The 19,150-nt window shown below is 53.4% G+C and overlaps 3 protein-coding genes across 11 annotated transcripts; 2 read left to right on the top strand and 1 right to left on the bottom strand.

Annotated features, from left to right (window-relative positions):
- Window positions 1–910: 910 nt before the first annotated feature.
- PATL2 (PAT1 homolog 2) lies at window positions 911–7,454 on the bottom strand. 5 transcript variants are annotated; one of them, XM_086848861.1, is made up of 20 exons: window positions 7,088–7,454; window positions 6,844–6,966; window positions 6,012–6,114; window positions 5,597–5,886; window positions 5,417–5,485; window positions 5,243–5,308; window positions 4,686–4,853; window positions 4,497–4,565; window positions 4,148–4,302; window positions 3,952–4,029; window positions 3,741–3,879; window positions 3,512–3,626; window positions 3,331–3,431; window positions 3,002–3,046; window positions 2,693–2,841; window positions 2,281–2,440; window positions 1,869–2,009; window positions 1,694–1,791; window positions 1,469–1,621; window positions 911–1,260 (listed from the first exon to the last, which is right to left on the bottom strand). In XM_086848861.1, the coding sequence occupies exons 1-20, from the start codon at window positions 7,103–7,105 to the stop codon at window positions 1,221–1,223; spliced, it is 2,280 nt and encodes a 759-aa protein (XP_086704987.1). In that variant the 5' UTR covers window positions 7,106–7,454; the 3' UTR covers window positions 911–1,220. The 5 variants fall into 5 exon arrangements, with proteins under 5 accessions (XP_086704987.1, XP_023790126.1, XP_086704988.1 ...); XM_023934358.2 differs by lacking the exon at window positions 7,088–7,454 and having other exon boundaries at window positions 6,844–7,038; XM_086848862.1 differs by lacking the exons at window positions 6,844–6,966; window positions 7,088–7,454 and adding an exon at window positions 6,642–6,787.
- A 1,457-nt stretch (window positions 7,455–8,911) lies between these two features.
- B2M (beta-2-microglobulin) lies at window positions 8,912–11,536 on the top strand. Of its 2 annotated transcripts, none has more exons than XM_023934356.2 (4): window positions 8,912–9,007; window positions 9,172–9,450; window positions 9,929–9,964; window positions 11,110–11,536. In XM_023934356.2, exons 1-3 carry the CDS (start codon window positions 8,938–8,940, stop codon window positions 9,940–9,942), a joined length of 363 nt encoding a protein of 120 aa, XP_023790124.1. In that variant the 5' UTR covers window positions 8,912–8,937; the 3' UTR covers window positions 9,943–9,964; window positions 11,110–11,536. The 2 variants fall into 2 exon arrangements, with proteins under 2 accessions (XP_023790124.1, XP_023790125.1); XM_023934357.2 differs by having other exon boundaries at window positions 11,107–11,536.
- Window positions 11,537–11,544: 8 nt separating this feature from the next.
- On the top strand, window positions 11,545–18,971 carry TERB2 (telomere repeat binding bouquet formation protein 2). Of its 4 annotated transcripts, none has more exons than XM_023934355.2 (7): window positions 11,545–13,522; window positions 13,984–14,062; window positions 15,264–15,409; window positions 16,150–16,208; window positions 18,282–18,367; window positions 18,473–18,561; window positions 18,633–18,971. In XM_023934355.2, the coding sequence occupies exons 1-7, from the start codon at window positions 13,459–13,461 to the stop codon at window positions 18,773–18,775; spliced, it is 666 nt and encodes a 221-aa protein (XP_023790123.1). In that variant the 5' UTR covers window positions 11,545–13,458; the 3' UTR covers window positions 18,776–18,971. The 4 variants fall into 4 exon arrangements, with proteins under 4 accessions (XP_023790123.1, XP_023790121.1, XP_023790120.1 ...); XM_023934353.2 differs by having other exon boundaries at window positions 13,981–14,062; XM_023934352.2 differs by lacking the exon at window positions 11,545–13,522 and having other exon boundaries at window positions 13,690–14,062; window positions 18,476–18,561.
- The last annotated feature ends 179 nt before the right edge of the window (window positions 18,972–19,150 follow it).

The following is a 19,150-nucleotide window of genomic DNA, read 5'->3' as shown; positions in this document are numbered from 1 at the left end:
AGATCTTCAACCTTCCACACTAGAACTTTGTCTAGTATATGTTTGCAGCCAGGTCACACTTCCATCCTTCATCCACCCTGGCTCCCAGGCAAGGAGCAAACAGAAAACAGAACACGGCTTATCCTTATCTGAAGGACTTGGCAGTGTCCTCCCCAGTTCCTGTTATCAATGAGCAGCTGCTAATTCCCTCCTGCCTGAAATTCTCTCTAGGCTTTGTAACAACAAGGTCTGTTCTTTCAGTGGCAGGTGAGACACCACACTGGAATCCCCCCAGATTGTCTCAGTGAGTTTGTAACAAGGGGCTTACTCCATGGAGAACCTGCCAGTGGCACTCTTTCAAAGAGGATGGTGTCCTGGAGTGACAGATGGCTAGGAATGAACATGGCTGTCCCAGAAAACTCCCTAAGGATAAAGCACGAGGAGCATACATATCCTTTAAGATGAGCAGGAGAGGCAGCAGGAGATACACCTGCCAGAAGGACTGGGAGGTCCTGCCAGCTGGACTTTGCACTCTGAAGCAGAAGAAACTGAGCTACCTTGATGAGCAGTGTAGATAAATCCCACCCAAGCCCTCACAGCCTTATTCCCTGTAAATTCTTCTTTTGGCCCCTGAAGGATGCCCTTTTAAAGGAATAGTTTCATCCACTCGGGGCTGGAGCTTGAGCAGTCTGAGGATGAGACAAGTCTCTGCTGCAATCCTCTTTTAAATACCCACCAGGCTTTGGGTGTCAGGTTTAGACCTCTGGGTGGGCCACTGATCCCCTCTCCAAGCACTCTTTTCTCCTCCTCAATCCTCTGAGCATCCCTCCCTTCTCCTTGCCCTTTGCCAGATCCCTGTCCCAGGCCAGGGGTCTCCCTGCCCAGCAATGCCCACTGTGCATCCAACATAAGCCACCCCCAGGAGCCAGAGGAGCTCATAATCACCTTTTTATTCTCTATCAAGCACTCTACAGAATGTGCCGTAGACAAAATCACCCCCCAGGTGCTCCCAGCACCTCTGTGCCCTGCCTCAGCCCCTGCCGTGACCCAGCACCCACTGCCGAGGGGGAGGCCAAAATAAGTCACACCCACCCACAGCCTCCCCCCAGGCACCGAGACAGGGTGGCACCAGTCCCTCAGTGCCAGCCCTGCCCGTGTCACCCAGAGTGCCCTGCACCAGGGTAAGTGTTCACTTCCAAAGCCATCGGGTCCTGCCCATTCCCATCCCCAGCACCCAGGGCTCAGCAGAATACGTCAGTCTCTGTGGGCAACGGAGAACACCTGCAGGGAAAGGACAGGGATGGAGTATATCAGGTTGCTGATCTGTCCCAAAGAAGTGGGAGCAAAGGCACCAGGATCAGCTCAGCCCAGTAGATATCTGGAGATAATTCCAAGGGGGGATGGAAGCAGTGAGCCCCCAGTGCTGTCTGCTCTTCTCTGTCTGGGGGATCCCCAGGAGAGGCAGGGAGCCATTCCAGGCAGTACTCACTCAGCCATCTTGGCTGCCAGGTGATACAGAGTCTGCTTGTCCACGTAGCGGCAGAAGAGCGAGACGAGGTTGCTGGGCAGGAAGAGGGGCTCTGCCAGCAAGCCTGTAGGCAGGCGCGACAGCTCTCGGGACATCAGGTACACCGTGTCCGTCCTGGGGGCACCAGCACGGGGGTGAGCGCCCCACAGAGCGGAGGCACCCCCCCCAGCTCACACAGTCCCTCACCATGCCTCGAAATCCCCTCTGCACGGCGTCAGTGGCGCATGTGAGGACAGCAGCCTCTCTCCGTGGCTCAGCAGGGAATAGAGCAAGGAGATGCCAAACTGCAGGAAAGCACCAGGAATGTCACAGCCAGCAGCAGTGCCACCCCAGGGACACAGTGAGACTCAGGGCCACGTACCTTGTTCTTCAAGGCCATGGTGAGGGGGAGCTCTGAAGACTTGGATAGAGGCCGGGTGAGCTCCTGCAGTATCTCAATCAGTTTGCTGAAGGTCATCTCACCCACCACCTCATTCAATGGGCTGTAGAGCAGGGGGAGAGACTGGGCAGGGCAGAGGGGAGAGCAGAAATCTGAGATCCTTTCACCTGTCACAGCCACACCCCCATCCCAGCACTTGGAGGGGAGAGCCACTGCCACCAGGACTGCTGGTGGCTGACTCCTGGAGACCTTCTCCTCCCTAAGGATGTGAAGATACTCCTGTCTTGTGCTAACCCCACAAGACAAGCCCCCCTCATTGCCCAGGGGGCCACCCCCAGCAAGAACAGAGGAGGAAGGAGACAGCCCAGGCCCTGTGGCAGCTAGAGGTGCTTGCCTCATCCAACATGTCCTTCTTCATGAGGAAGGCCAGGTGGTGGGTGATGGTCAGCAGGATCTTCTCCTTCTGCTCTCCAATCAAGTGGGGCAGCAGCCGGGCCACAAGCTTCTTGCCCTTCCGCACACACAGCAGCTGCAGGAATTCATCTTCTGCCTCCCTGGGAACACAGGTTGCATTGGCACAAATCTCAAGGCACCTGGAGCATCTCTATCCATTAAAAAGGACCAGCATCCACTTGTCCACTTGTCCACTGGAGGACAAGGCTCACGGGCAGGGTCAGCACAGGCTGCAGTGACACATGGAAGGACCCAATCCTCCTGTGACACAGACCTGCTCATCAATGACCATCTCAGATCCACAAGGACCTGGACATGCTGCCTGCTCCCCTCTCCCCATGGCACAGACTCACTCTTCACTGCTGCAAGCCCTGATTTTCAAAGCTTGGTAGATATTCTCCACTTTTTGGCTCTTCTGCTCCTGCTTGTGGGGCTGTTGCTCCCCGAGGGCCAGAGACACTTTCTGTTGCACCTCCTCCACTTCCAGGAGCTGCAGGAAGAGCTGGAGAAAGGACACAGGGTAAGGAGGAAGCTCGGAGCATCTCCTACCAACTGGCTATTATCCAGAACCCTGCCTAGGTAGACATCCACTTAGAGAAATCCCTGGAAGAAAACAGAACACCTGGACCATCCTGCCCTTCCCCAAATCACCACTCACTCACCTTCTCGATCCTGTGCAGCGCCCGCAGCAGGTGGGTCTCTGCGGCCTTAGGGAGGGTAGAAAGGAAGGCACAAAGGTTACAGCCATCCCCAGACACTGCCACCAGCCCAGCACTGGGCCAGCTGCTGCCTGGGGATCAGAGGTAACTTCAGGACACAGAGCAGTCCCATGGGGAAACCATGGCCAGAGCCCAATCCCACCCCTTGGCCAGGCACAAGCTGCCACTGCTGAGGTGGCATCTCCTCCAACTGTGTGCCCCATCCCACTGCTCAGGACAGCTCCTAAAGCAGCAGTCCCAGCAATTCAGGACCCCAACTTCCCTTCACCTACCTCCTCCTCCACGAGGGCATGGTGCACAGCATCGATGGCCCGGCGAGGGCTGTAGCAGGTGGACACCGTGACCTGGCCCAGCGAGCCAGCAATGCGCACCACTGCAGAAGAGCAGGAATACGGTGACACCACATCCCAGAGCTCCTCGTTCAGCCCCCCAACACTCACCCCAGCCTCTCACCAGAGTCATAGGTCTCCACTTTTTGGATGAACGGCGTGATCAGCTTGGGGGGCTTGTTGCGCCTGCCCAGCAGCTCCTCCTCTGCCTGTTTGCGCTCCAGCCGGTGGTAGTAGGTCTGTAACAACAGGATAAGCCAGGAGTCTCCTCCACCACTCCTGGAGGGTTTCTCCAGCTCCCAAAGCCCCACCCTCAGGGGAACAAGCCACAGGTGCTGCCAGCAGGAGCTCACCTGATAGTAGTAGTCATCATCCATATTCTCACTCTGCAGCTGCATCATCTGCACCTTGACAACCCAGTCCTTCTCCTTGGAAGTCATCAGTCCAGCATAAGGGTCCACTTTACAAGACCACAGCTTCTTGGGGGAGACGCTGGCACAAGAGAAGACCTCAGTCCACTGTGATCACCCAGAGCCCTCCCCTGCACCTCAAAGACCTCCATACCTCTGCATCTGCCTGCCCTGCTGCTGCATCAGGATGCGCTGGTGCTGGGGGTGCAGCTGAGTCATGTGGCTGGGTGTGCTGCAGAGAACACCAGACAGGAGTCAAGGAGGGGTTTTGGGATGTCCCCAGAGTGAGGTGATGCCCAGCTGCTTTGTAGGTCCCCTCCAGTCCCACCCCAACATCCCACTCCTACTACCTGAAGTTTAGCTGGCCCATGGCTGAGGGGCTGAAGATGAGAGCAGGGTCCAAAGAAGAGGACATGGGCCTGAAGTGCACGCCCAGGGGCCGCGGTGGGCTGCCCACAGTGGGAGACCCAGGCTGGAAAGGGGTTGGAGGTGCATATCCCGCCATCTGAGAGGGAGAGACGAGATCAAGGGTCTGAGCCTTCCCCTCTGAGCATCCCAGAGGGGTCAGCCAGCTCTGTGCTGGCTTCTGGCTCCTATTCCTCCTATCCCCAGATACTGCCACTCTCCCTATCCCCTTACCACTCCAGGGGTGCCTCAGCGGGACCATGGCAGTGGCTCAAAGCCCACCACATTCATTACCTGGTTGGGAGCAAAGAGTGGAGGGGGTCTGCAAGCCGGTGGGAAGGGTTGAGGAGACATCAGGGGTGCCTGGTGCAGAGCAGGAGACAGAAGGTATCACTCAGACAAGCCTGTCCTCGAGGCTGCACCTCCAAGAAGGGGAGGCAGAGAGAGAAAGAAGGGATTCAAGAGCACCTCCAAACCTGTTACCTGCTGGAGAAAGCACTGGGGGAAGGGCTTGGGGGACATCAGTCTTAAGTCAGGGCACTTGAGCCAGGGAGAGCCCCCATAGCCCCTCTGCACAGGAGAGCCAACAAAGTCCACGTCCATGCTGGTAGATGGTGGAGGTCTCTCCAAGACCTGGAGGATGGCTTTATCCTGCAGGGAGGAGGCAGCAGCAGGTGGGAACAGGGCACAGCTGGGAACAATTTAGTTCCTTCAGCAACAGTCAGCTCACTAAAACCTTTGGTCGTTGCTCAGCCAAGACCATGCTCCAGCTGGGCTCCCATCCTGGTAGTGTGGAACAGCTGGGGACCCATGGGAACACCAAGCATGGAGGGCCCAGTCCCCCCAAATTCAATAACTTTGCCTTCAAACCCAGGCTCTGCTTTGGGTGGGTACTCAGCCTTGGCATCCAAGACACATCTGTGCACCTCCAGAGCCATTTGGAGATGCGTCAGGTATCCTAAATTCCCTGTGCGGCCATTGTCCTAGAGTAGTGGGGAGCCCATTAGCCACCCCCTGAAGGCCTGGCTGGAGGTACCCACCTCCAGCATGAGGTGGCGCAGAACACTGCCAGGGAAGGAGCCCCACTCCGAGGGATCCATTGACAGCTGGAAAACAGGGAGATGTTGGCATGAGGCAAGCGAACAGGAGGAGAGAGCAGGGGACACCAGAGGAGCTACCCTGCCTCATCACCAGATGGGTGGGGACATTTTTACCATGTCCTTCTTGCCAAACTCTCCCCAGCAAGTACCAATCCTGCTGTCCAGCACTGCCGAGTCCTGGCTCTGCAAGGAAAGGGGAGTTAAAGGTCTGTCTCCCTGCCCCAACACCCTCTGTGGGGCAGGACCCAACAGCATGGGGATGGAGGTGGGACCCCCTGTCTGCTCACACATCACCTCCAGCGTGGGTTTGCTCCGCACAGCTCTCATCACTGCTGGGTCTCCCAGTTCACTGGGCTCCTCAAAGCACTCCTGGTCTTCCTCCTGTTCCTCAGTCCCCAGCTCCTCTACCTCTTCCTCCAACTGAGAGTTAACCTGCTCCACCTCTATCCCATCTTCCTCCTCGGCCAGCTCCTCCAGCTGCTCAGCTGCTCCTCCAGTCGCCTCTACCAGTGCTTTGGCCACCTCAGGGCTTATGTCTGGTACTACCAGGAGTTTTTGGACATCCTCCTCTGTGGAGTCTCGGTCTTGGAGGGGGGGAAGCAGCACACAGCAGCGTGGGTGAATGCCTGGGCAGTGCCCACCAGGGCGTCTGCTCCCCCAGAGTGCTGGCAGAGTGCTCTCCAACACCGGGACTCCCCTAAGGTCTTACCTAACCCAAAAGTCATCTCGTTGTACAGGTCGAGCTCCTCATCCTCCTCAGCCATCTCTTCCAGCAGAAGAGCATCTTCCAGCAGCAGAAAATCCTCGAGAATCTGAATTTGGAAGCAGCAGATTGCTCGCTAAAGGAGAGGTAACCCTAACCAATGCTCCAAAAGCGGAGGGACACCCAACCTCCCCCTCACTCTATTGGTGGTGCCAGGCAACCCACAGGGCTCACAGCTGAAAAAGGGAAAAGCAGGAGCCAGCGGCACTGCCAGCGAGGACGGGACCCGCAGGCTCAGCCCACGAAAGCTGCTGGCAGCAGCGAATGCCGGCACGGAGCGGCACCAGCGCGGCGGGGCTGAGACACTACCGGGCTTCAGAGCGAAAACCCGCTACGAGGGCACGAGCTGGTGGGAGAGCATCCCACCAGCACCTCCAGGGCAGCGTCTGCTCCGAGACAGAGCGTTCCAGCGAGCGCCAGCCCCGGAGAACGAGCACCGCAGAGGGAGCGGGGCGCCGGGAGGCGGCAGCGGGGAGGCGGCAGCGGGGAAGCGGAGCAGGGCGGGCAGGCACTCACGATGCGCTCGCCGCCCTCCGCCATCCCGCGGTGCCGCCACCACCTCCTCCTCCCACTCACCCACCCTCCGTCCCGGGTCCCTCTACGGGGCCACACTGTCCCCGCCGCCCCTTTTATGGGCCGCCCCCGCCGGCCCGGCATGCGCCTGCCGTACAGCATGGCGGCGCCCAGCGGCGTCCCGCGCATGCGCACTGGCCGCGCCGTGCCCCCGCACGAGGGGTCCCCGCAGCCCAGGGAAGATGAGGAGGTGCAGTGACCCCACCTGCGGATCGCGGGGCACGGAACAGCCCGGTCTTCCACACTGCTCGCCTCGCTCCTCGACTGCCGCCGTGTTCTCGGGGCTGATGTCCTTCTGGGGAGTTATGGAAAACTGCTGGGATGTGATCTGTCGGGGTTGAATATTCTGGAAGGTTACATCGAGCACGGGTTCCAGTACTAATGCTATAAATTTCTGCATCCCACAAAACCTAGCGAGTTGCCCTTATCCCCCTGAATACCAGGAGCACCTTGGTCATGTCATCCATTCCCAATTAATTCTCCCAATATTCTGCTAATGAAAGCAGAAGTGTCCCAGAAGTGGAAGAATTACTACTCTAACTACTCTACTACTACTCTAACCAAGTCATTGTGGCTTTTTGTAAACATAGTGTGGAAGAGTTGTTGTTCTCTTTACTGGGAAATTCTGACAGGTGTTGGGGATTACAGTAGAGTCATTGCCAGGGAGTCACATCCCAAAGGGCCTGGAAAGGATTCATGTCCTGCCATCCTTTCCCCGAGCCAAGGGGAGTGTCCACTTGGGCAGAGCCAGATTCACCCGGGGGACAGCTGGACCAAGCTGGTGACTCCTGCTGTGGTGACCCTAATAACAGTTCTGCCACCCATGGAGCAGTCAGGGATTATTTCTGCCGGAGCCCTGAGATCCCTGATAAGGCTCTGGCCACAGCTGCATCTGTTTATCCTACACTGAGGAAAACATTGCATGTTTTCAGCACTGCTCGCTGGGTAGTCAGCAAACCCAGCAGGAGCTGGGCCAGTGGGAACTGATAACAAGTGTTTCCAAGATTTTCCTTTGCTTGGCCTCTCCTGATTTACCTGCTCCCTTTGGGATATTCTCCATACATGCTTTTTAAATTTATTTTGTGTTTTAATGAAGTGCATTAAGAAAGCAGATCCTAAAGGGATTTAGTGTTTTGGTACTTGCACTATGCTGTTGTGTTCTCCCCACTAGCAGAGACTTTCTTATCTTTTCCCTTTATTTTCCTTCTAAGCAGCATTTCTGGGACACTCAGTGGCATTCCTAGCCTCACAGTTCTGCTGGAGGAGGCATCAGAAAACCTGTTTTTTGGTGTTAGAATTCTCATGTTTTATGTCAGGGCGTCTGTGCTGTGCTCAAACAACAGTCAGTTTCACACCCTGCAGCTGCTGGAATGAGACATTCCACACAGGTTTTGAAAGAGGTTTTGAAAATAAGGTGGAGTGCTTGCTCCACCATAGGCTGTGTTATACCAGCCCTGGATGCAAAGTCTTCTGCCAGAGGTGGGTTTTATCCCCATTTAGGTTGGAAAAGTTCGCTGTGACCATCAAGTCAAATCATTCCTCCAGCACTGCCAAAGCCACCACTAACCCATGTCCCCAAGTACCACATCCACAGGGCTTTTAAATCTCTTCAGGGATGAGGACACCACCACTGCCCTGGCAGCCGGTGGCAAGGTTGGACAGGACTTTCAGAGAACTTTTCTCTAAGATCCAATATAAACCTTTCCTGGTGCTACTTGAAGCTGTTTCCTCTTGTCCTCCCCTTTTCTCCTTGGGCACAGAGCACAACCCCACTAGCTTCCCCCTCCTGTCAGGAAGTTGTAGAGAAAGAAGGTCCCCCGAGCCTCATTTTCTCCAGGCTGAGACCCCCGACCTCCCTCAGCTCTTCCTGGTACTCCAGCCCCTTCCCCAGCTCCGTCCCCATCTCTGAACACGCTCCAGCCCCTCAATGTCCTTGAAAGGCGCAGAACTGATCCCAGGATTTGAGGTGTGGCCTCAGCAGTGCCCAGCACAGGGGACGGGCACTGCCCTGGGCCTGTGCCCACACCCGGGCTGCCATTGCCCACCTGGGCTCACGCCCAGCCGCTGCTGCCCGACGCCCCGCGGTCTCCGCCCGGGTCCTTCCCCGCCACTCAGCGCGGAACTGAAAGCGAAAGCGCCGCTTTGGCTCGCACAACCTCGGAGCTCCCGTTCTGCCCGGAGACTGATGACGTAACGGCCGTTTCGCGCCATGATTGGCGGCGGCGTCCGGAGTCTATAAAAGGCGAAGCGTGGCGGGGGCGGTGCGTTCCGGGAAGTGGTTGGACGGCCAGCGGCGGTGATGGCGCGGGGTGTCCTGGCTCTCGGGCTGCTGGTGCTGCTGGCGCTGCTCGACCTGGAGGCGGCCGGTGGTGAGTGCCTGGGGCGGCGACAAGGCTCCTGAAGGGGGTGAGGGGCTGCGGGGTCCCGGCGGGTCCGCGGTCGCTTTGCCCGGGCGGGCGGATGGGCGAGTGCTGGCATCGAGGCGATGCTCACCACAGCCCCGCTTCTCACTCGGCTTCGCTTCTCTCTCCAGAGGTGCCGAAGGTCGAGGTCTACGCCCGCTTACGGGCCAAGGAGGGAGAGGAGAACACCCTCCACTGCTTCGTCACTGGCTTTCACCCACCCAAGATTGACATCGAACTCCTGAAGAACGGGGAGCCCATTCCCGACGTCAAGTACGGGGACCTGTCCTTCAACGAGAAGTGGCAGTTCCAGCGCCTGGTCTATGTGCCCTTCACCCCCACAAGGGGTGACACCTTCGCTTGCAAGGTGGCACATTCCACCATGGCCCAGCCACAACTTTACCGATGGGGTACGTTGTGCCACCCCTCCTGCGTGCTGGAGCTCCTTGCTTTGTATCCATGCTGTCTCTGTTCCTTTTCCTGGGAAGCAGGGTGTTGGAACAGAGTGGGGTTTGAAGGTCTTGTATTAGAAATAGAAAATTAACTTGGTTTCAGCGGAAAAGGCTTTCACAAACCTCTGAAGGATTCAGGGAGGACACGCATTGGTGTTAATCCATAGGGATTTGGTGATGCTATCTCATCCAATCTCTGCCTTGGTGAATTTAACTAGAAGGTGATGGGTTATGGAGTGAATTTTTGCTTTATTTTGTGTGGATATAAAGAAGAATGCAGCAGTTGGGGCTGATGGTGGTGACCTAGACTCAGATGTAGTTTAGGGCAACTCTGATTACCACATTGGGGCTGTTTCCAGGGGACAACCTTGTGGGGACGGGGGATAGTGGGTGCCATTTGCCCCCAGGTCTAATGCTCTGCGCTTCTTTCCTGCAGAACCAGACTTCTGAGCTGTCTCTGGGATAATTCATGGTGAGTTATTCTAATACTCTGTGGCATGCTGGTAAGGGAAACACAGACCCATTTCTGTAGGGGGGCAGGGTTTGAAAAGCTGAGGAACAGAAGCAACCACACCCAAAAAGTAGATCATATTAATGATGATTTGGGACACAAAACTCTTCCCACACCCTTTCTGCCCACTATTTTGGTCTGATGTCGGCTATCCTGTGCCTACAAGAGTCCTTTGCTCCAAAAAAAGGAGAACTCTGGAAAAAAATCTTCCCTGCATGTTGTTGCTGTGTCAGATGCCGCAGAGAGCTGTTGCAGGTTCCCTAAAGCTCCCTCAGAGTCCAAAGTGCTGTCTCCTGTCAGGGCAGGAGCAGGAAGTTGCTGTACCTGAGATCCCTGTGCCTCAGGGTGGGTGGCAGGCTGGTTAACCCTGTGGCAGGGCAGTGCCATGTGGGACGCACGAGGCACAAACCAGAAAGACTTTTGGGTTTATTCATGGGTGTCTCACTCTTGAGGGTTCCAAGTTCTTCAGACTATCTGTGTGTTTGGGTGTGGATTTAGCAAAGGGGAAATTCTAGTTTAACTCTTGATAGGGAAAAGAAACTGAATATGTGGCTCAGCTGACATAACCCTGGTTAAAACACGGTAGTTATGTGCCCTGTTAGAGGCTGGCTAATGATTAGCCTGGGACAAGACTTGACAGGACCTTTACATGAAATTTCCCAGTTCCTGCGGGGCTCTAAAAAGTTGTATATAGTCACTCCTCTAGTTTGTCACTCACCTTTGGGCAGTGGGGGTGCAAACCTGGCCCCGAGGGAGGGTTTGGAATGCGCTGTGCCCACGCAACACCATGGCTTTGGTCGCTGGGACATTGGCTGAAGGTGGGATGTGGGTGGCTTCACTGTGGTCTGGGGACAAAGGATTTACTGGGCTGGCATGGAAAGAGTTAAGAGCAGGACAACTCCCTCTTGACTTGTTGAACTCTGAGCTCCACCAAGGAGGGGACAGAAAAGCAGTTTCTGCAAGATTTTTACCTGAATCTCTCTGGAAGGTGGTTCTGCAGGGATGCTGCAGTCAAACTGCTCTGAGGAAACTGGTTTTTAGTCCTAAAATAATTACAGTTGAAGGTGCCACTATGTGACTGATGTCAATCTACTCTCTCCAAGCAGGTCTGAGAAATTCTTCTTGCAAGTCAAAGTCTTCTCAAGCTTCTCTCCATTCTTAGTCATAGCCACAAGAGTGATCAACTTCCTTTCAGAAATTTGCCAGTAAGCCTTGATAAAATATCACTTAGCCACATCAAGGCAGCTCTGCAGGCTTTTTGAGCATGTAGCTAAAAGTGCCCAATTAGTGCTTAAAAAACAATAGTAGCTCTTCACTGCTCCAAATTTTGCAGGATGTTTATACCTTAATAAACTGCTAGTCCTTAAAATGTTTCTTCAGAGTCATTTGACATCCCAAACTGATTTCACAGGCTCTGATGGCCACTGGGTTGTGGGTGGATATGTAGCCTTGGTGGTGTGATGGTCAGTTGTGCTTTTTTATCACATTGAGAAGATGCAAGAGTACTTTTCCATCAATAAAAAGAGAATTAAAGATTTTTTTAATTTTTTTTTTTTTCCTGGTGTGGTATCTGCCTTCTGGAGGCTCCTTCGTGGCTCTGAAGGGAAGGCACAAGGGTTAAAAAGGGATAAAGAACCTTGGGGACACATGGAGGGACACAGAAGGAGTGATGGCAGGGAATGGTGCTCACTCCAAGGGGGAGAGCTCTGGCTGAGGCATCTTGGAAAGCTGAGCCTGGGGGAAGCAGATGAGTGTGTCGGTGAATTTCAGTTCTGCTTTTCTCTCTGTGCTTGACCCCATGGAGAAGTGCAGTTGGGGCCGGTCCTCTGTTGTAGCATGGGGGATTGATGACACTGCCCAAAACCGGTGCTACTGCCATGAGCTCATTTTTATTTTATGAAGAAATCAGAGTGATTGCTTGAGGAATACTGGATCTAAATGGATTTAACCAGGATCACGTGTATGGGATTAAGGGTTCCACTGGCTCAGGGCATCCTGTGTCTCTTCTTGCTGTGATGGTGTCACAGACACTTTAGATTTGTGATGGACATTGTCTTGTTCCATAGCTATTTTCATTATAACCAAGTTGTTGTTTTGGTTTCTTTTTTTGGTTAGGGATTAGGAAAATCCAGGCTGTTGCAATTCCAACACTCACGTGGGAGGTTGCTGAGGGGCAAGGCCCCGTTATAGGGATCCCTTTGGGTTCATCAGAAGGGTGTTCAAGGCAGGACAGGTGGGGCTGTCATGGCTGGGTGGTTGTGTACAGTGCTCATCACTCAGCATGGGACAGCAGGACACAGCACACAGCTCTGGGACCAGACAGCCCCAGCAGTGGGCCCTGTGTGAGAGAAGGTGGCCTGGGAAAAGGTGTCAGCTTCTCTCCCAGAGACCTCAGTGGAGCAGTACAGACTGGTGTGTGAGCCCAAGGAGCTGTGGAACATGTCCTGGCCTTCTGCCGTGGATCATGAAGGGCCACTGTGGTGCTTTCCACCACCTCTCCTCAAGAGCACCAGAATAATGGCTGGGTAACCACTCCACCAGGAGAGCTTCATCCTAACTAGGACAGGAGTGGAGTCAACTCAGAAACGGAAGATTCTGTTGAGGCAATGTGAAATGACCCTGTGTACAAAGGAACTTCATCATCATCGCCATCTTCCCACACTGGAGAAGTCCGCCCTGATTGCATCCGTGGGATTTTTCTGCTCTTGCTTAAGAAATATTTTGATGGTTTACTCAAAAATCCCCTCTCTTTGGGGGAACAGCACATGCCCACACCAGAGGCTGATTTTCTTTAACAGCTGGATTTCAGAACCATGTCCAGAAATACTTTCTCTGTTTTATCCAGCATCCTTGGGGTTCTGAGGTATTTGGGATGTTGCACTGCTGCTGCTGCTGCTGGCAGTTCCCAGGAGATGGGGTATCCTGAAGGATATCTTGGGAAGCTTGAAGCATGAAACAAGCCTCATTTGTGCTTTACGAAATACAAGCAATTTTTCTGCAAGCAGTTTCCAGGGTCAGCAAAATGCAAGGTTTTTTTTTTTTTGAGGAAAAACTAAGAGAAGATGTTTCAACTCCTAACTCTGCACAGGATACCCCGATGCCTACCCTGCGCCTTGGGGCGTTGTCCAAGGGCCCTTTGAGCTTTGTCAGGCTGCCATGAACAGGCCGGGAGCTGTTCCAGTGCCCGGCCACACTGTGGGGGAAGAACCTTTCCCTAATATCCAGCTTAAAGCTCCCCGACCCAGCTCCCGCCGTTCTCCCTCTCGCCGGGTTTTCCCACCACCGCTTCCCCTCAGGGCAGGTATCGCCTTCGCTCGAGCCCCTCAGGGCCGCTCCCGCCATCGTCTCCCCTCAAGGCCATTCCCGCCATCGTCTCCCCTCAGGGCCGCTCCCGCCATCGTCTCCCCTCAGGGCCATTCCCGCCATCGTCTCCCCTCAGGGCCGCTCCCGCCGCGATGTTCCGCGGACACCGGGCTTGGTTCTCGCAGAGCGTCAGCCCGGGCCCGCGGCGGCTCTGGGGTGAGGGAACCAGGCGACGACCAGGGATGCCTCGGGGCACCGAGCTGGCAGGAATCCATGGGTGACACAGCCCTGTCACCATTCAGCGGGAATTAGGAGGGGAGCACAGCCCCATCATTCCTCAGCAGGGCACAGCAGTAGCAGCACAGCCCTGTCATCCCTTCGTGGGTCTGAGACCCACACAACAGGGCAGGGCATGAATTTGGCCAGTCCATGGTGCCTCCACACTGAGGAAAAGCCCTGAACAACCCTCAGGGGAGCAATGGCAGTACCACAGCCGTGGGGAGGAGGAAAAGCCCTGAACAGCCGTCAGGGAGTCCTACAGCCATGGGGAGCTATCACAGCTTCCACTTCAGGGCCCACCTCTGCAGCCCCACAAGCAGCTGTCCCCATCCCAGGTCACCCCGAGGTGGGAACCCCCTGGATGCCCACCCTCACCTCACTCCTGTCCCCTGCAGCAGACGGTGGTGGGACGATCGCTCACTGGCTGGATGCTGACTACCTCTTCAGCAGCGATGCCACCCACCCCGACACCCGCAGGTGGGCAAAGGAGGCTTTCATGGATTTAGTGGAAAGTATTTCATGGATACTGACATCGTGTAAAAATCAAGGGGGTGTTTTCAAAGTTGCAGCCTGGATCTGCCAGAACCTTATTGCCATGTGGGGTCAGGAAACTCACACTCACACTAAGCTGTAGATAGACAGAATAGAGAAAAAAACATCCATGTGTTGAGAGGGGCTTAACTGTGATATAAATTAAATTAAGTGTGCTGGTTTCTTGCTGGCTGTGAATTATCTACAGGAAAATTAGCATCTAAAACAGAGGTGAGAGAATTCCCAAGGAAGGAACCTTGGAAAAAGCCAGTGTGAATTAATGCTAAAAGGAAGCACTGGGGTAAAAATGGATGGAAAAGGGCTAAAATGCTTAAAATAAAAAAAATAGAGAGCTATGGAACATTTGTACAAATATAAGGAAAGTTTTCAGGATCTTCCTCGCTTCTTCAATATCAGTGAATATTTAAATTTATTCATTATTTCATCTTGTAAACATATTAATGGGAAAGGAAGCTGAGATGTTTCTTTTAGGCTTTGCCAGGCTGGACTAAGTAGTTTCTTTTTAACACACCAGTGCTTAAAGCTGGCTTCAAATTTTGGAATCTTTCAGCCACCAGCTCCAGCTAAGCAAGGGGAATTCCAATAAGGACAGAATAGCAACTTTTCTTCTGCAACAATGTGCTGCCAGACCAGCCTGTTCCCCCAGGGGAATTCGGGATAATTTTATATATTTATTTATTTATTTATTTATTTTTCAATGTTTCCAATATTTTAAACCCAGCAAACAAGATTTAATTCCCCTCTAAGAAGGACAGTGAGGGCTGGAGAACCCTCCACCTCCACTTCCTTGCTCAGCTGTGTGAGCAGGAACCAGTGTGGTGAAGGATAATTGTAGAAAAATCCTGGCTTTGCCCTCCCTGAAGTAGTTTCACCTCAAGAGCAGAGTGGGACCTTATAATCCCTAAAAATACATTTACCCTTGTCCCTCCTCCAGGCTGCCCTGGGAGATGGTGGCAGCTGGGACTGTAACAGGATGTGACTGGTAGAGTCTCACAGCTAAAAAATCACAGAAAATTAGGTGCTTTTGGCAAAAATATCAGAGCAGGTTTAATGACAACACCCCTCTAAATGTTTTGGGTTGCTTCCAGGTTCTTCTTTGGAAACCAGCTCTCTTTCTGTCTTCCAGCATACACGAGAGCCTCAGTTACTTGGAAGGCAGAGCCACAGTCTTTCACTCCTGTTACCTCTCAGTGTGTGCGGACACATGCGCCGGAGAGAAGCCCTCGGTGGTTCTGGGCCGTTTCATCCTGCCCCCTGCCTGCCTGCAAGAAGGTAAAGCAAAAAAATCATCTGAGGGTATTTTCCCAGGGAATCCCCCATGACTGCAGCCTTGGTGCAAACTAGAACTTGTCTGCAGGGAGGGACTTTTCGTTCAGCTTGGGAGTGGCTCTTCCTCCCAGAGGGCAGAGTATCACCCACCTATTATCACAGAATGGCTTGACCTTGAACATACCCAGGGATCCAGGGACAGCCACAGCTGCTCTGGGCACCCTGTGCCAGGCCCTCACCGCCCTCACAGGGAAGAATTTCTTCCCAATATCCCATCTAACCCTGCCCTCTGGCAGTTTGAAGCCTTTCCCCCTTGTCCTGTGCCTCCAAGCCCTTGTCCCAAGTCCCTCTCCAGCTCTCCTGGAGCCTTCTCCTCTCCAGGTGAGCACCCCCAGCTCTCCCAGCCTGGCTCCAGAGCAGAGGAGCTTCAACCTTTGGAGCATCTCCATGGCCCCCTCTGGATTCTCTCCAGCAGCTCCACACGCTGCTGCTGTTGGGGACCCCAGGGCCAGGTCATATCCATGAGCTTCTCATCCATCAACACCCCCAAGCCCTTCTCCTAGGGCTGCTTTCAATCCATTCTTGCCCACCCTGAATTTGTGCTTGGGATTGCCCTGGCCCAGGGGCAGGACCTTGTATTTGGGCTTGTCCCCAGAGGCACCTGCAGGGCATCACACTGGCAGTGACTGCCACAGTCTGTTCTTTGATGCTCTCACAGTCACTAGTTTTGTTGTTCCTGGCAGAAATCAGAAGCAAAATTGGACGGTTTATTTGGGAGAAGGCAGATGCCCTTGAAGAACAGGTAAGATGAAAAATTTGTATTACACATGTGTGTGCTGGAGGACGAGCCTCAGCTGAGCAGGGAGTTTTTACAGGAATTTAGGGAAAAAAGAGCACCTTTGGGAAAAGGGGCAGGCAACTCAGGAAGCCTTTAAGGATGATTTTAGGTCATGCAGAAAGAAGAAAATTATGGAGGTGAAAGCTCAGTTAGAACTTAATCTGAACTTATTATCTGTAAAGGATAAAAGTTGTATAAATACTTTATTACCAAAAGGAGGGCCAAAGAAAACCTCCATTCTTTATTGGAGTGTCCATCACCAAAGACTAGGAAAAGGCTGAGGTACTTAACACCTTCTTTGCCTCAGTCTTCAACACAAAGACTGGTTGCATCAGGGCCCCTGAGCTGGTAGACAGGGAGCAGAATGAACCCCCAGAAATCCGGGAGGAGGCAGGCAGTGACCTGCTGTGCCGCTTAGATGCTCACAAGTCCATGGAACTGGATAGGATCCATCCAAGGGTGATGGAGGAAGAGCTTGCCAAGCCACTCTTCATCATTTATCGTTAGTCCTGGCTTACTGGGGAGGTCCCAGAAGATGAGGTATCAACGTGACACCCATCCACAAAGGTTGGAAGGAGGATTCAGGGAATTCACAGGCCTTTCAGTGTGACCTGTGGCAGGGAAGGTTATGCAGCAGATCACTTTGAGTGCTGTCACACGGCACATACAGGAAAACCACAGGATCAGACCCGACCATGATTTCCTTTCATGATGACAGGACCCACCTGGTGGATGAAGGAAAGGTTGTGGATGCACCTACCTGGACATTAGAATGCCAGGGCATCTCCTGGAAAACTGCAGCCCACAGCCTGGACAATTGGTGTCCGTTCACCAGTGGTGTCCCCCAAGGATCAGTGTTGGGCACAGCCCTATTCAGTATCTTTATTGATGATGTGAATGAGGGGATTATGCCTTAGCAGACACACAGATGACACCAAGTTGCGTGGGAGTCTGGTTCTACTGGAGGCTAGGAAGGCTCTGCTGAGGGACCCAGACAGGCTGGATCAATGGGCCAAGGCCATTTGTATGAGGGTCAGCAAGGCCAAGGTCTAGGTCCTGGACTTTGCCACAGGTTGCTAGGTTACTTTGGCCACAGTATCCCCTGCAGAGCTACAGGCTCAGAGTGGCTGGAAAGCAGCCCAGCAAGAAAGGCCCTGGCAGTGCTGATCAACAGAAACTGATCATGAGCTCAGGTGGCCAAGAGTACCAATGGCACCTGTGACCAGCAGGACCTGGAAGTGATTTTGCCCCTGTTCTGGCCACTGCTGAGACCCCAACTTGAGTGCTGTGTCCAGTTCTGGACCCCTCAATTTAATTCAGGAAGGACATTTTGGTGCTGGAGCAGGTCCAGAGAAGGGAACAGGGGAAGGAGCAGCTGAAGTGGCTCAGCCTGGAGCAAAGGAGGCTCAGAGAGGCTGTCTGGCTCCACACAGCTCCCTGACAGGAGGGGCTAGCTGGGTGGGGGTCAGCCTCTGCTCCCAGGGACCAAGGGACAAGATGAGAGGACACTGCCTTAAGCTGCACCAGGAGGGGTTGAGGCTGCACATCAGAAAGAACTTCTTCCCAGAAGGGATGATCAAGCATTGGAATGGCCTGTCTGGAATGACTGGAGATAGCACTCAGTGCTCTGGTCTGGGAGGGAAGGTGATGATTGGTCACTGGTTTGGCTCAGTGGTCTTTTCCAGCCTCATTGATTCTGATTCCCTGTGCTTGCTGTGACAGCACTGGCAGGATTGCCTCCCTTGCCCAGACTATCCAGCCTCCCAGCAGTGTGCTGTTCCAGGGATTCCTACTGCCACAGGCTCAGCTCAGCCCTTCAGTGTGGTGTTTTCCTTCCCCATCTCACTGCCCACTTCTCCTCTCAAAGCAACTTCCCAGCACTTTTGAAGCAGGAATGCCCTTAGACTTAAATTTTAACTCTGAATTATGCTTGAAATCATGAGCCGTAAAAATCCATGCGCTCAGAGGGTGTGTCCCAGCTGCTCTGCAGGTAACCCAGGGTACAACTGAAACTCTTCCTTGTGCTGATATTCACAGCCCAACAAAAACTTGCCAGAGGAACCAGAAACAGCAAGAAATGGCTGTGAGGAGGAACCAGAGGAGGCACTAGACCTGGTTGAGAGGTACTTTTCTACCTTGGCTGGTGGGATTTGGATGCGCCCTGATTCCAAGCAACCCTAGCACATAGGAACTGACACTGGCTTGGTTTTTTTTGCCTCCTGATACAGCAGTGAAGAAACAGACTCTGAAACACTTGCCCAGGGAGAATTTCCATACCGTGCCCTCCAGGAATACCCGATAAACAACATGGTGACAGGTAAATACACCTGGAAACAGCTGTGGATGGGGCAGATGGAGGGACTCAGCAAGCCCATTTTCCCTCCACAGGCTATGCCTCTGCACGGGACATGAAGAAATATGAGGGGGAACTCCATGACTTTACCCCCGGCACCTCGGGCTATGCAGCGTACTGGGTTCAAAGCAAATTCAGCATTTACTGTGAGAAGACCAAAATGAAGAGGAAATTGTAAGGAACAGGTGGCTGGAGCAGCAAAAACTTCAATGCAAGAGCTGCCAGGTGATTTATAAATTACCTGACTACAGCTCAGTCTTCCCTGTGTTATTTAAGTACTGGCTACAGTTATTACAGTATTTGCTTCTTTGAGTAACTACTTAAACTGAACTTCACAACAAACATAAATACAGATATTTCTCCAAAACCACAAATATTTTCTTTTTATTCTGGGGCAGGGTGGTGGTGGTCTAAGCTTTAACTAGTTTAAGCAAGTTTTCCTTGGAGGAACACACCCAGGTCTCCTTACTTTCATTAATCAAGGAATTTTAAGACTTTTCCCTTTCATTTAAGCACTTGAAAGTGACCAGTAGAGTCAACTTTTATTGTGGCA

Source organism: Cyanistes caeruleus, chromosome 13 (assembly GCF_971803275.1).
Source record: "Cyanistes caeruleus chromosome 13, bCyaCae1.hap1.1, whole genome shotgun sequence".
NCBI lineage: Eukaryota > Metazoa > Chordata > Aves > Passeriformes > Paridae > Cyanistes > Cyanistes caeruleus.
This window is presented reverse-complemented; position numbering and strand designations above follow the sequence as displayed.

Excerpts from the sequence above, each read along its gene's own strand:
- PATL2 (XM_023934358.2), bottom strand. The coding sequence starts at position 7,038 with ATGCAGAAATTTATAGCATTAGTACTGGAACCCGTGCTCGATGTAACC. Across the intron at positions 5,887-6,011 it reads CGAGATGACTTTTGGGTTAG|ACCGAGACTCCACAGAGGAG; the intron begins GTAAGACCTTAG and ends CCCCCCTCCAAG. Across the intron at positions 3,047-3,330 it reads ATGCCCTCGTGGAGGAGGAG|GCCGCAGAGACCCACCTGCT; the intron begins GTAGGTGAAGGG and ends ACCCTCCCTAAG.
- B2M (XM_023934356.2), top strand. The coding sequence starts at position 8,938 with ATGGCGCGGGGTGTCCTGGCTCTCGGGCTGCTGGTGCTGCTGGCGCTG. Across the intron at positions 9,008-9,171 it reads CGACCTGGAGGCGGCCGGTG|AGGTGCCGAAGGTCGAGGTC; the intron begins GTGAGTGCCTGG and ends TTCTCTCTCCAG.
- TERB2 (XM_023934351.2), top strand. The coding sequence starts at position 13,785 with ATGGCAGTACCACAGCCGTGGGGAGGAGGAAAAGCCCTGAACAGCCGT. Across the intron at positions 14,063-15,263 it reads ACCCACCCCGACACCCGCAG|CATACACGAGAGCCTCAGTT; the intron begins GTGGGCAAAGGA and ends TCTGTCTTCCAG. Across the intron at positions 15,410-16,149 it reads CCCTGCCTGCCTGCAAGAAG|AAATCAGAAGCAAAATTGGA; the intron begins GTAAAGCAAAAA and ends TGTTCCTGGCAG.